The 14,687-nt window shown below is 46.9% G+C and overlaps 1 protein-coding gene across 2 annotated transcripts in view; it reads left to right on the top strand.

The window, feature by feature from the left end:
* Nucleotides 1–14,687, top strand: part of Sptb (spectrin beta, erythrocytic) — a 117,333-nt gene that overhangs the window by 56,336 nt on the left and 46,310 nt on the right. For both annotated transcript variants that reach the window (XM_047538086.1, XM_047538088.1), the window contains exons 3-9: nt 8,858–9,009; nt 10,259–10,432; nt 11,345–11,436; nt 12,044–12,124; nt 12,427–12,542; nt 13,069–13,181; nt 13,971–14,158. In XM_047538086.1, the coding sequence (XP_047394042.1) occupies nt 8,858–9,009; nt 10,259–10,432; nt 11,345–11,436; nt 12,044–12,124; nt 12,427–12,542; nt 13,069–13,181; nt 13,971–14,158 (916 nt within the window). The remainder of the gene's footprint in view (nt 1–8,857; nt 9,010–10,258; nt 10,433–11,344; nt 11,437–12,043; nt 12,125–12,426; nt 12,543–13,068; nt 13,182–13,970; nt 14,159–14,687) is intronic.

Genomic DNA, 14,687 nt, shown 5'->3' with positions numbered 1-14,687 from the left:
TGCACACCCTCCCTGGCTGCCTCTGAGCTCCCGAGAGGGTGGCATTGGCTCCTTCCTTCTAACTTTGGTGACCAAAGGCCCTGAGAGCCCCTCAAGAGATGCTCGGCCTCTCCTTGGACCCCTCTCTTCACCTGTACCAGGATGATACTGATCCCAAGTGCCCCAGTGACCTAGGAAGGGCTCTGTGTCCAGAGGGCAGATGACTGGGGTCCACTGTGTCTTGGCAGCCCATGAAGTCAATAGATTGAGAGGCAGCTGCTGGAGACCATGGCTTCAGCTCGTCCTGGTCCCAGCATCTCTCTCCAGCTACCTGTGAGCATGGAGATGGTGTCATCAATGGGAAGTTTTAAAGTTTTTCCTTCTCAGATTTCAAAAGCTAAAATTGAGTTTTATTTAGAGACTACATATTAGGAAAATGTACTATTCAAGGAAATCATTTTAACCATCAGCTGTCATTTTAATGTACTATCAGGAAAAAAAAAAATTGGATTAGCAGCTTTCTCTTGGAGGTGAACCATTGTAAGATTGTACTCACCCCCACCCCAGGCAGGCCCCTGTGTAGACAAACCTGCCACCTGCACTGTGTGGTCCAGGACAGGTCTCCCTTGCCTGGGATCTTACACCTTGTCCTCTCGTCCCTCTCGATCAAAGCTGTTCTTCCTCTTTGAAAACTCTCAACAAAACCAGTCGGTTCCACCTTCTATGGTTGACTGCTATCTATCATTGTGAAGATGCTTTATCAAATATTAATACACCAAGGTTAATAATAAAACTGTCCCCTCCCCATGCCGTGCAGTCTGAGTGAGCCTTGTTAATAGCCTCCTCCATCTCTGGGACATTCCTGTGGGCTGTCCACTTTGTTCCCAAGGGCAGGCTCTGACACCAGGCTTCCTAGGAGCAGCCAGCACTCATTCCCTGTCCCCCATGGGCCCCTTTGCATGTTGCTTGACTGAAGTGTTGGGGGGCAGGGGTGTCGTTTTCAGAGCATCTGTTCATTTTATCGTGTCATGTAGAAAAATGACAGGGAGGCTGGTAGCAACTGTGTCTCTGGGAACATTTTGCCTCAAAACCTATTGGCCTCCAGCCATTGGAAACTGAATCAGCCAGGGAATCTCACCTTACAGTCTGGTGAAAGGGGGGCAGATCGGATAATCACACACGTGTCTGTCTACATATAAACACACTTACTTAATGACAAACTATGGTAAATGCTATGATAAAAAACTAGAGCCACTGTTCATCGGTCATATAGATATTTTAATGCCTACAGATACATGACTATGCATAAATACTAAAATGTTACAAATAATATTATAATTTTAGAACTTTTTCACTTAATATAATATGAATATCTTTCTGCACTAATAAATATACAGATTATCACTTTTTGGCTTTATGGCCCCCTTTTACATTACTATACCCCAAGCTAGTTAACCAGCCTCCTTGTGTTCTACTCAGTTCACTTTCCTTCTTTTTTTTTTTTTTTTTTTTTTTCTGGTACTGGGGATTGAACTCAGGGGCACTTGGCCACATCCCCAGCCCTATTTTGTATTTTATTTAGAGACAGGGTCTCTCTGAGTTGCTTAGTGCCTCACTGTTGCTGAGACTGGCTTTGAACTCGAGGTCCTCCTGCCCCAGCCCCTGGGCTGCCGGGGTAACAGGTGTGCACCTCTGTGCCTGACTCAGTTCACTTTCAAAGTCAGTTTTATTTTTGCATTTTGCATTTTCAGACTTGTCTAAGCATCCTACAGTCCTATCTTGGAATCAACCCTAGTTAGGTGGCAAATCCTTCAGGGCAGGAGATCCACTATTCACAGGACTCGTGTGATGAACTTAACTGGTTGAAAAAGAAATTCCCCACTCCCAAACCTCTTACGATGTGGTGGGAGGCAGAGTGTGCCTGCCTGCCCTCCTTAGGACCCCAGGCCCCACTGCCCCTTCTCCGTCCCTGGGTCTCAGGGAGGGTTTCCCCTCCCCACTCCGCCCCTCCTCACCCTTGCACTTCTCTTACGGGTTCTGTTAAAGATGCTTGTGATTTTTGCCTATTGAAAAATCCCTAAGGTAAGGAAACCAAAGGATCTAGGCTGTGTTGGAAAGAGGGGGAGAGAAAAACATTTTCATTTTCTTTAAAAAAAGGAAGATGTACTTATTTCTTTTAAATAAATATTTGTATACCTAGCAGGTAAAACTCGAAAGCTATAAAAGGGCAAATAACAAGTTTTACTCCCTCCTTGGCCTTCCAGGCACCCAATTCTTCTCCCACAACCTGTGTTAACCATTTCTTGTCTCTTTCCAGGACTCTTTTATTCATATCTAACCAAATAGCCTATATTGTTTTCTCCCCACTTTTTTTTTTTTTTTTTTACTATACACTGTTCTATCCTTTTTCATTCAATACATCTTGAAGTCGTTTGTGTTAGTATACAAACAGCCTCCTCATTCTTTTTACAGTTATCTAGTATTCCATTATGTGGACATAGAATTTTAATTTAATTAGTCTCCTATTGGTGGCTATTTAGGTTGTTTCCAATCTTTATTTCAAAAAGCACAGTGAATAAACTTGCATGTAGATTATTTTGCAAATGCACAAGTTTATCTGTAGAATAAATTCCTAGAAGACAAATTACTGGGTCCAAAAGTATGTGCATTTGTAATTCTATTCGGTCTTGCCAAATTGCCTCTCATAAAGGTTGCCCTGTTTATGCCCTTTCCAGCAACATATGGATGCTTTCTTCCCCACTTCCTTGCCAACCTCATATTTTATCAGACTTTTTGATCTTTGCCTATCTAATAAGGGAAATATAGTGTCTTGGTGCACTTCCACCTTACTTTCTGACTTTAAGTATGAAAAACTTCAAACATACAAAAAAAATCAAAGACACAGGTGAAATGAACTATATCCTCCAAGTTTAATAATTGTTAATAGTTTGCTATATTTGCTTATCTATTTTGGGGATTGAAGTATTCTAAAAATAAAGACCATCATGACATTTTATCTCTAATTAGTTTTAGTATATACCTCTGGCAGACAAGAACATTTCCCACCTATGCATAATACCATTATTATACCTAATAAAATGAATACTGATTCTCTAATATAATTTAATACCCATTTGATATTCAAAATTTTCTACTTGTCTCACAAATATCTTTTATAATTTGTTCAAATTAATTAAGGACCACATGTTAGACTTTGTGTGTGTGTGTGTGTGTGTGTGTGTATGTGCTTTTAGTGTATACTTCTGTTACAAATAGGCTGGACAACTTTTTACATTTTCAGAGATGTTCATAATTTTTTCTGTTAATTAATTAGTTAATTAATTAATTTCTTGGTACTGGGGATTAAACTCAGGGGCACTCAACAACTGAGCCACATACCCAGCCCTTTTTTGTATTTTATTTAGAGAAAGGGTCTCACTGAGTTGTTTAGGGCATTGCTAAGTTGCTGAAGCTGGCTTTGAATTTGTGATCCTCCTGCCTCGGCCTCCCAAGCTTCTGGGATTACAGGTGTGCACCACTGGGCCCAGCTTCTGTTAACTCTTGGTTCACTTTGTTGGTGTTTTTCCTTATTTATCTTTACACATTTGTGTAAGTCAGCTTTCTGTCACTGTAACAAATACCTAAGATAAACACCTTATAAAGAGAAAAGGTTTATCTTGGATCACAGTTTTGGAGGTTTTGGTTCATGATCTGTTGACCCTATTGCTTTGGTCCTGTGGTGAGGCAGCACATCATAGTGGGAAATGCACAGTGGAGCAGGACTGCTCACTTCATGGCCAACATGCAAAACAATAGGGGGAAAAAAAAAGAGTAGGGTCCTGCAGTATCCTTAAAAGGCATAACCCCTAGTGACCTGAAGACCCCCCCACCAGGCCCCACCTCTTAAAGTTTCCCCCACCTCCTAATGCCAAACTGGAGACCAAGGCTGTAACACACAGATCTTTGGGGGACAGGCCAGATCCAAACTTTAACAATGTTCTTTATATATTCAGTATATCAACCCAGTGATGTATGCTACAAATGTGTTTCCACATAGTTTGACTTTTTTTCTGGTGTTTTATTCCACACACATAAATTTTTTTTAATGTAGTTGAACTTTCATGCTTTTATTTTATGGCTTTTGGATTTTGTGTTGTATTTAGAAGGCTCTTTTCTACAGTAACATTATTTTGAAAAACATTATAGCATGGTTGATTTTGCATTTTATGACTTTATTTTGTACAGTTCAGTTTTCAATCCAGATGATATTTAACCTAGAGTTTGAGGTTAACTTTTCCTGGATGGTCATCTAGTTTTACACACACCTTTTATTGAATAATCATCTTTCCTCTTCATATTTGAAACACACCTTTATCAGATATTAAATGACCATATGTATTTTGGACTAATTTTTTTTTTTTTTGGTACCAGGGTTTGAACCCAACGGTGCTTAACCACTGAGCCACATCCCCAGCCCTTTTTTGTGTTAATGCATATATTTTATTTAGAGACAGATTCTCCCTGAGTTGCTTAGGGCCTCCCTAAGTTGCTAAGGTTGGCTTTGAACTCGGGATCCTCCTGTCTTGGCCTCCCGAGCCGCTGGGATTACAGGTATGTGCCACCACACCCAGCAGTACCACACAGTTTTACCATAAAGATTCTTTGAAAGAAGAAATATCTGAGAAAATTGGTTGCCTTTTATTACTTTCACTTTTGGAATTTTCCTAGTTATTTTTGTTTGCTTATTTTTCCACTGAATTTTTGAATCATTTGTCTAATTTCTCCTAAATTTAAATTACTTAATTAACTATGTTTCAATAGGGGCTATAGTTGTGGTTCAGTAGCAGAACGCTTGCTTAGCTTGTGTGAGACAGTGGGGTCGATCCTCAGCACCACATAAAAAATAAATAAAAAAGATATTATGTCCATCTACAACTAAAATTTTTTTTAAAAAATATGCTTCAATAGTGTTAAATATGTATTCATTCAGGGTAAATTGATATGTCTTGCTGGTGTTGAATTTTCTTACTCAACATCTCAGTGTGCCTTTTCATTTGTTCAAATGTTCTTGTTTTGGGGGGGATCCTTTTAAAGTTTTCTCTGTACGAATTTTTCATGTTTCTTTTGAAACATGATCTGAAACATTTTGTCACTTTTTTATCGTTTGGTAACCTTACAAACTAACATTTCAGGAAACGACCAAGCCACTCTTCTGTGGCTCCCTTTGCCTCTAGGATTAAGTCTAAATGTCTTAGCTTTTCATTCAGGGATTTCCACATCCTGTTTTAAACCTGTTTTCCTTCTTCTCACTCTCTTTTTTTTTTGGGGGGGGGGGCGGTACTAGGAATGGAACCCAGGGCCTCACACATGCCAGGCGAGCGCTCTACCACGAGCCACATCCCCTTTTAACCTGTAGTGTTCAGTGGCCTATGAACAAGCTGTGTCCTTTTGTGCCTGTCTGCTTGGGCTCCTTCTGTCTTCCTGACTTTCCTCCCTCTCCACGTGGACAAAGTGATGACTCCAGTTGAAATGATCTCTCTTCTTTGACACCTGGAACATTTATTGTATGCGACATTTATCTTGTAACTAAGCCAATAATACCTTGTAGCAGCATTTGTGTTATTAAAATTCATTGCCATTTATTTCTCATGTGGTTGAAAAATGAACTGTTAGTGAGTTTGTGTCGTGTTTCCTCAACTCCATCCTGAGGCCTCAGGGAGTGTGAGGCTGCCTATGCGCCGGCATTCTCTGGGACAGGCCCATGCACGTAGTGACAGTAGCCGTGGTGATGATAACTCACACGATGGCATGCTGTCTGTGTGCCAGCACTTTCCATGTATGAACTCAGTGGAGAAATATGTGAGCGTTTTAGTGTCATGTGTATATTTGACCTCAGACTTAACCTTTGAGAAAGAGATCACCCATCAAGATACCCAGAGAGTAATTCTGGGTTAGAGCTGACCAGTGAGGAAGATGAGTTTTCTAGGGGCAGGCCTAACGCATGGTGGGAGTGAGGGTGGCCAGGCCTGGGAAGGAAAGGGGAAGGAGGAGAATCACGGAGGCCCTGGGTTCCATGGTGGCAGAGGCCGTGAACCGTCTATGCTCACTCACTCTTTCCTGCGTGGGCAGGGTTAGGGCTCTGGAAATAAGTCCTGGCTCCTACAGGGCCTTGCTGAGGCTTCCTTCCCACAGCCTGGTCCCCTGCAGGATGGCTCAGGTGCCTTGGGGACAGGCCTATGCACAGTGCCTTCCCTCCTGTCCACAGTTCCAGGGTTCCCTACCCAGCGGGCTCTGGGCCACTGGCTTCTCACTTGGAAGGTTCCTGAGGAGTGCCCAGGCCAAGCGGGAGTGAATGTGCTGGAGCAGCCGAGCAGATGAGCTAATGGAAATTAATCCCCACCCCTGGGCCTTTTCTCTCCTTTTGATCACCATCAGCCTCTCGGAATCTTTCCTGTGTTTCAACCCTACAAAGCATTTCCGGATGCTGGGGACTGTGGGCAGTTTCACCCCAGCCTTCAAGTTACGGCAGCCAGCCATCCACCTCCTGTGCTCTAAACCTGCAGCTCCGGCATTTTGGGGCCTAAGGGGCTCATTTATGTGTTGAGAACTGGGGAGCTCTAAGGATGCTTTATGAGACTTCTGCACCAATGTGTGTGCCAGCCCTGTGGCCTCGAATCAAATTCCACATCCCCAGCTAGAAGTACTTCCTTATCCTTTTACCAGGTACAGATAAACAGCTCTTAGCACCGTGTCATGAAATTTTGGGATTCTTAAAGAGAAGATAATATGGAAGAAAATAAAGAATTTAGCTTTGGGGGACACTTAGCGCTAAAGGGACTAAAAGTTTCAGTGCCTTAGTCCAAGGTTGCACATCTGATTGAAAGGATGAGCCACTTAAACAACAGATCTGGTTTCTAGGGAAAACCCTGGGGGACTGTAGCTAGCTTTGTTGAATCCATAAATGCCCCAGAATAAATGTAGCTGCTTTCTGTCCAGCATTATCATCAAAACTTCGGATACATTTTGCTGAAGCCATCTTTGAAACTAGGAAAGCATTTTAATTTGTCACAGACAAAAGGGTTTCCCTATGCAACTTTGCTCAGAGTTCCAGAATGCATGAATGCCATTTTAATTTCATATTTATTTAAGGTTCATATGATTTGCACTAGTACTTTTCCTCTTCTTGGAAATCTTATTTCAGTGGCTGCCATAGAATTTTTCATATATGACTCAAACACCCATCATATTTATAATAGAGTCTGCCTCAAGGATGGGGACTGTCTTGTCCTTGAATTCCCTACCTCCACCCAGAGCCTGGGCACCTGCTGGTTGTACAGTAAACATTTGCTGAATGAATGAACAGATGAATAAAGAGGCTGAGTTCCGAGCACTAAAATAGCCATGAAGTAGGAAGGAATTTGATGCTGGAGCCTCAGAAACTGCCAGCTTTATACCCTTGAGGCGGCACTGGCTGGCCTCCTCTTTTTGTTACCCTTAAGTCAGATATTTAATAATTGAAGAAGCCAACCCTTCCACGGTTTGGGCTCTGTCGAGCTCACATCCAGCCTGCTTCCACAGTGCCAATGTTCCCTCCTGGCTTAGCCACGCTCTGGCTGTGACCCACCCCCCACTCACCTTCCCCAGGGATCCTGCGGGGCCCCAGGCCCAGCCACGCTGTCAAGTCAGCTGGGCTCTGAATTTCCAAACCCAAGTGGCCGGGAGCCAATTGCCACAAACTGTTCACAAAACCAAACAGAAGGAGGACTCATGCCACCTTCTCTCTTGTTTCTCTCTTGTTTCTTTTTCTTCTTGTCTCCCACTCCCCTCTTTCTCCGCTTTCTTTGTGTTATCCCAGTCTTCTCTCTTCTCTCCAGCCCTAACCTGGACAGGTTACTAGCATATATTTATACACAGGTACCGAGAGTTACCCACTCAAACTGGCCCAGCACAGGCTGGGAGCTTGTTTGGGGCTGATATTGATTTAGGGTGGAGGTGTCTTGTCACCATCCCAGAACTGAAGATCAAGAACCCCTGCCTGCCATTCTGGGGGTGAGAAAGATAGAATAATGCCGTGGCTGGCTCCCAGCATGAGCATTCATTCTCCTTAGCCTCGTTCTATGTATCCTAACTCTTCGTCACTCTCCTCTGCCTACCGGGAACTCCTTGTAGGCAGGTAATTTGTTTTACCTTCCTACGTCATCAGGATTAACATAGGCCTGCCACACAGCACAGTCATCCCCATTACAGCTATGAAGCAGCAGCTGTGAGGCACCAGGCCCCGGGGGCGGAAAAGCGAACAGGCACCAAGGAGCCTACAGTCTTGCAGGAGAATCAGACGTTCAGCTAATACTTGGAAATGCAAATGCAGAGGTCAGGACACACACAGGGAGACTGCCCAGCCAGGGGATCAGGAAAAGCTCTCCTGAAAAGTCCATTTACACCGAATCTTGAAGAATGGATGGGAATTAGGTGAAGGGGATAGAGAAGAGTGGATGGGACAAGAAAGAACATTCTAGGCAGAGGAATATTGAATGGATGGATGGAAGGAAGGGTGGAAGGTTGGATGGAGGGTGGGATGAACCTAGCATTGAAGTCTGAATTCAGTGGCACAACAGTACAGAATATTCTGACTGGAGGTGGGAACTGACTCAGGGGTGTCTTGCTGGGTGCATGGTGGTGGAGCAGCATCTTCATCGCCTTGGTACTGTGGACCTGTGTTGCCAGGAATGGCACTTGCTCCTGGGAAACAGGGTTAAGAAGGCATCAGCCTCCTCTGCAGGCACAGAGGACCCTGGGATCAGGGTGAAATTCCTCAGCCTAGGTCACATTCGCCCTGCCAGCCTCGGGGAGCTCACCCAAAGCTCTTCTCCCCACCCAGATGAACGGGAAGTTGTTCAGAAGAAGACCTTCACGAAATGGGTGAACTCCCACCTGGCCCGCGTGTCCTGCCGTATCAGCGACCTCTACAAGGACCTGCGGGATGGGCGGATGCTCATCAAGCTGTTGGAGGTGCTCTCGGGAGAGATGCTGGTAAAGCCCCTCTCTGTGCTGGGCCTCTTCCTGGACCCATGGCCGGTGCCGTCAACCCCTTTTTAGGATAGACACGGTCAGGGTACCCTGAATTCTCATGGCCTGCCAGGGTTTCTCCCTATTCTTTAGGAGTTGCCAATATTTACAATGTTGAGTTTCCACGTGACTGACTGGGTCCTCTGACCTTACCCAGAACTTCTTGTCCCTTCTGACCACTCCCACAGTTACTTGAGCACTTCCTATATGCCAGGCACGCTCCTCCCAGAAACCATGCAAAGCGCTGTTGTTTTCACTGGCGTCTGGGCGTCTGGAGCCGCCTGCCATGGCCTGGGCCTCAGCCTCCTGGCATGGGCTGAAATGTATGGGTTGCTGGAGAAAAATTTACATCTTTCCTGGAAGCCAGAGGAAAGTGTGGAGGTCGTTTGCTGTGTGCCTTCCCACACATGCTAGTGGAATCTCTTGGAGGCCCTCTCAGCAGAACCCAACTGGCGGTACAGTTACCTCTGAAGGAGAAGTAGGTGCAGGTGCTTCTTTTGCTCTGTTACTTCCTTGGTGACCTTGGGCCTGTCAGATGAGACCCTCTTTGCCTCCCTTCCTGCCATGCGTAGACTGAGAACAATGATACAAGTACCTGAGGAAGTACTCTGAGATCCTCTGGGTTTGAATGAAAAGGTACCATGTTTTTCTGTCACCTTTTCAACTCCAGGCTGAAGTCTGTCTCTTACCCTGTGTTGAAATGCCACTAAAGAGCATACCCCTGAGATCCCTTTGAATGGAGCAGTTAGCATCCATGATGAGCCCCCTGGGTTTGGGCTGGAGGCATTTAGTGCAGGGAGGAGCTTGGTTGGCAGGGATGGGTCTGTTGTCAATCACCACGCTTAAAATTATTCTTGTCACTGACCTGCAGTAATTAGTTCTTAGAACTATGCCTGGCACACGGTAGGTGCTCAGTTAACTGCCTGTCATATTATTATACTTGAAGGCCATATGGTGCCTGCTCAGAAGGCTGTGTTCAGACCCAGAAGGGTACCCCTTGCAGCCTGGTTGCCGAGCTCTGAGTGCTCACGACAGGGAACCTCCTACTTTTGCTAAAAAGAAGGGTTTGAAAAGTGGCAAGAGTAACCGTGGGCCTTGAAGGTTAGCCAGGAGAGTAGAGGGTGGTGCTGATGGCAGGAGCTGGTCCAGGCTGCAGCCACCTCTGGTAACTGTGTAGTCCCTTTGTGCCTACGGGTGCCATTGCTTTCCCCAGCCAAGGCCCACCAAGGGGAAGATGCGCATCCACTGCCTGGAGAATGTGGACAAGGCCCTGCAGTTCCTCAAGGAGCAGCGTGTGCACCTGGAGAACATGGGCTCCCACGACATCGTGGATGGCAACCACCGCCTGGTGCTGGGCCTTATCTGGACCATCATCCTACGCTTCCAGGTGGGCCCCAGTGAGGAATTCGAGGAGGCCTTTCAACAATGGCCAGGGCTCAGGGATTGTACAAAATGGTGACTAGAGAGCCATTGTTTGTGCACATTCTGGGAGATTAGAAACCCACCTTACGGGACAATGCTCTTTGGAAGGAGAGCCTATCTTGTGTGTCCTTCCAAAGTGCGGAAGCTCAGGGGTATTGCTCAGTTGCAGTGTTTTGAGGGAAACGGTAGAAGTCAATTAGTAACTAGGTTGCAAGCTGCGGGAGACCCCCTCCTGTGTAACTTCTTGGTTTTTTAAATAATTTGATTCAGAAATCGCAAACAGCACAGAAGATCTGCTTTTATACTTTTCAGTCAGAAACTTTTCTCATCCTGAAATTCAGGTTCCAGATTATTCATATGGAAATTTGGAAAGGGTAAGGGAAGAAAAACAGGGCTTTCGACCTGCTGGCGGAGGGTGGCTAGGAGGGAGAAGAGAACACCCAGCCCACAGACAAGGCCTCATCTTAGAGGTCCTGGAGGTCTGCTGTCACTCTGCACGAGTGCCTAAGAGTAGGTGGTAATAAGAGCAGAATGAAAGGGCAGGAGGAACTGCTAATGAAAAACCATATCATCCAACTCTTACGTTGTTCTTCAACCTTGTGGGGCATCGTTCTGTCAGAGGAGGAATCGGAGTGTGGTGCCGTTGATTCTCAGAGTCCTGCTAGAGTTACCCAATTAAAACTGTCTCCTCTGACTTGAGGAAGCCATCCCATGTGCTCTGGCAGACTGAGGCGAAGGGGACCCAGGACCTCAGGGTGGTGTCGCGGCAGAGCCCGTGCATGCTGCGGACGGATGGCTGCAGAGGAAGAAAGAGGAAGGGAGCCCCTCGGGCCCCATGCTAAGCTACTTCATCTCTCTCTCTCTCTGCCACCCTCAGATTCAGGACATTGTTGTCCAAACTCAGGAAGGTCGTGAGACGCGGTCAGCCAAAGATGCATTGCTGTTGTGGTGTCAGATGAAGACGGCAGGGTATGTGTGCCTCAGCAGCCTGCTGCTACCAGGTTCCCCACTGCCCCTGGCTTCCCGGGGGCTGCCATCCCCAAGGGACACTAAGAATCACCACCCAGAACTATAACAGCTCCAGTGTTATGGATGCTGCCTGTCCTGACCTGGTTCTTTGCGCTGAGGAATGCAGATTCTTTTCTAAAGTTGCCTGAGGTCAGACCATGGGTCCTGTCAGGTGTATAGGCCACAGCCGTGGGAACTGGGTTGTGTGGCTTAGGTCTGCCCCCTGCTGTTGAAAAGCTCAAGAAGGGACAGATCTATCCCTCTCCTGGCATGTTGGCACTCACTTCACACACTTGTTTGTGGCTCAAAAGAATCTATTTCTCAGATTTTTGGGGGGGGAGTTACAGGGGATTGAACCCAGAGATGCTTAACCACTGAGCTACATCCCCAGCCCTTTTTTGTATTTTATTTAGAGACAGAGTCTCACTGAGGTGCTTAGCACCTTGCTTTTGCCGAGGCTGGCTTTGTGAACTCGTAATCCTCCCGCCTCAGCCTCCCAAGCCACTGGGGTTACAGGCCTGTGCCCCCGCACCTATTTCTCAGATTTTAATGTTTCTCTTCAATACAGTTACCCCCATGTCAACGTCACCAACTTCACCTCCAGCTGGAAGGATGGCCTGGCCTTTAATGCCCTGATACACAAGCACCGGTAAGAGGAAGGAGAGAGCCATGGGGACTGACGGGGTATTTGGACATGTTGCACTTAACTTGGAGGCCAAGGGAAGGTTCCTCTGCAGTTTCTTCTCCTTTCGTCCTTGGTCTCCCTAACATCCATGCTTCCCTTAAGTTCCACTCGCACCTGATGCCCACTTCCTCACGAGCTAGTGCTCACAGCTGCCCCTCTCCTCTGTTCCTGTCTCTCACTTCTCCTGCCTGGCACCTCCCTGCATCTGCCCAGCGTCTTCCCTTCATGCTAGAGCTGCCCTCTTAACAGTCCAGCTTTTTCCTCAGGCCCGACCTGATCGACTTTGACAAGCTGAAGGACTCCAATGCCCGGCATAACCTAGAACACGCATTTGATGTGGCTGAGCGCCAGCTGGGCATTATCCCGCTCCTTGACCCTGAAGGTGAGCCACACACCCCCTCCCTATTCCAGAGGGAGCCAGGCTGAAAGGGCTCCTGGAGGCTGGCCAGGTGCCAGGTGCACTCAGGCAGGGGGAGGGTGTGGGGACAGGCTAGGGCTCTGCACTGGACTAGCTCCTCAGCTCCTAGCAGGTTCCAAGCGCCTCACCTGCCTGTACACAGGTCTTGTGTGCCCTTGGACCCCACTTCTTCCTGCCTTTGTAATTGTGGTCCTAATGTGCATTTCGAATCAGACCTTCCCTCACCCCGTGGGTTGTCTTTTTTTTTTATAAACCTTTTCTTAGTTGTAGATGGATATAATACCTTTATTTTATTCACTTATTTTTATGTGGATCAAACCCAGTGCCTCACATGCCAGGCAAGCGCTCTACCACTGAGCCACAACCCCAACCCTCATTGGTTGTCCCTTGATGCCTGTAGTTGAACTTCTGCTGGAGGAACAGAGGCTAGACCTCAGCCTGACTTTTCTGGCTTTGGCTTGGTGCTGAGAGGGCACCCTTCCCCCTTAAGATGTCTTCACAGAAAACCCTGATGAGAAATCCATCATCACGTACGTGGTGGCGTTTTACCACTACTTCTCCAAGATGAAGGTGCTGGCGGTGGAGGGCAAGCGCGTCGGCAAGGTACCGAGCTCTCCTGTCAGTACAGCGTCCCTTTCCGTTTGCCAGCCCCAGGCCTTGATGAGAGTCTCCCTGTCCATCCTAAGAGCTTTGGTCTGGGCCCCCAGCTGCAGTGGGGGTGCAGAGCACTCCCCCTACCCTCCTCTAAAGCTTCCTGTAAACCCCCAGCTGACTTCCAAAGCACATCTTTGTCCGGACAGAGGTTGCCACTGGCAGCCCTGGTGTCTTCCACCTGGAGACCTCATGAACATTCCCAAAGGAACCCCTGTGAGCTTATTTGGTTTGTCTGTGGCTTCAGACCTCTGAGGCTCCCACAATATACCCACCCTTCTGTACAGATCCTCCTGCCCGATTCCTTTCATTTGCTGGGTCATTAACTTCTCAAGGAGAGGGACCATTTCTCATTCATCATTGTGTCTGGCGTTTAGCAAAGATGGTCCTTGATTCCTAATAAACATTTTAAAATAAATGAATCCCTGTTTTTAAACGGATGAATCCCTGGTCACTCAGGAACTGGTGTCCTGGTGCAGTGAGCTTACTAAGCTTTTATAGGGTTAGAAGAAGGGGGCAGATTCTTCTGAACCCCAGCTCTCTTGCCAGTGCAAGAGGACTTCACCTCCTTCTAGTCCATCACTGTTGCTAAGGGTCTCAGGGGACAAACCCAAGCTAGAACTCTCCAGGGCTTGAGAAGTGGGAGCCCTATTTCAGGACACCTTGATTTTGACCCTCATTGGTGACCTCATCAGTGGCAATGCCATTCTGATGAGAATGACTAATAAAGCAATTCCTTAGGTCATTGACCATGCCATTGAGACTGAGAAGATGATTGAAAAGTACAGTGGGCTAGCCTCGGACCTACTCACTTGGATTGAGCAGACCATTAGTGTCCTGAACAGCCGCAAATTTGCCAATTCGCTGACCGGTGTCCAGCAACAACTGCAGGCCTTCAGCACCTACCGCACAGTGGAGAAGCCACCCAAGTAAGGGCACTTGGGAGGGTGGTCATCAGGGGCTGAGAAACTGACTGTCCAGAGGTAGAGCATGGCTCTGGGACTTACGAAGTGTATCCATGAGCCACACCCTCAAGATTCAAGAGCTGCACAGCTGTCACCTGCATCGTGCCCCTCTTGGCCACCCTGCTCTCAAGTCATCAGTTTATAGGAAACAGGCATTGATGAGAAACCCTGACTCATAACCAAGGAAGGTACTTTGTAGACCCGCCCCCCAGTGAGAAGCAGGAGGGGAACTTGAGGCTCCTGAGGCTCCTGGGAGCACTGATGTCGGAGAGCTCTGCTTTTTTCTCTGCTCTGAGCTGCAGGTTTGTTTTCTGGTGATGCTCTGTATTCTCAGCCCTGAGCTCTCTCTGTGTGGGGCCTTGTGATCATCAAGGATATCCATCTATGTCTCTCCCATCTGTCACTGCTCCTCTGCAGAACACTAAGCCTGCTGCTCAGGATCTCTGCACCACCACACCACCATATGTGTGTATATATACACACATACACGACC

This window comes from Sciurus carolinensis, chromosome 2 (genome assembly GCF_902686445.1).
Source record: "Sciurus carolinensis chromosome 2, mSciCar1.2, whole genome shotgun sequence".
NCBI lineage: Eukaryota > Metazoa > Chordata > Mammalia > Rodentia > Sciuridae > Sciurus > Sciurus carolinensis.
Note: the sequence above shows the minus strand (reverse complement) of the source record. Positions and strands in the feature narration are given on the sequence as shown.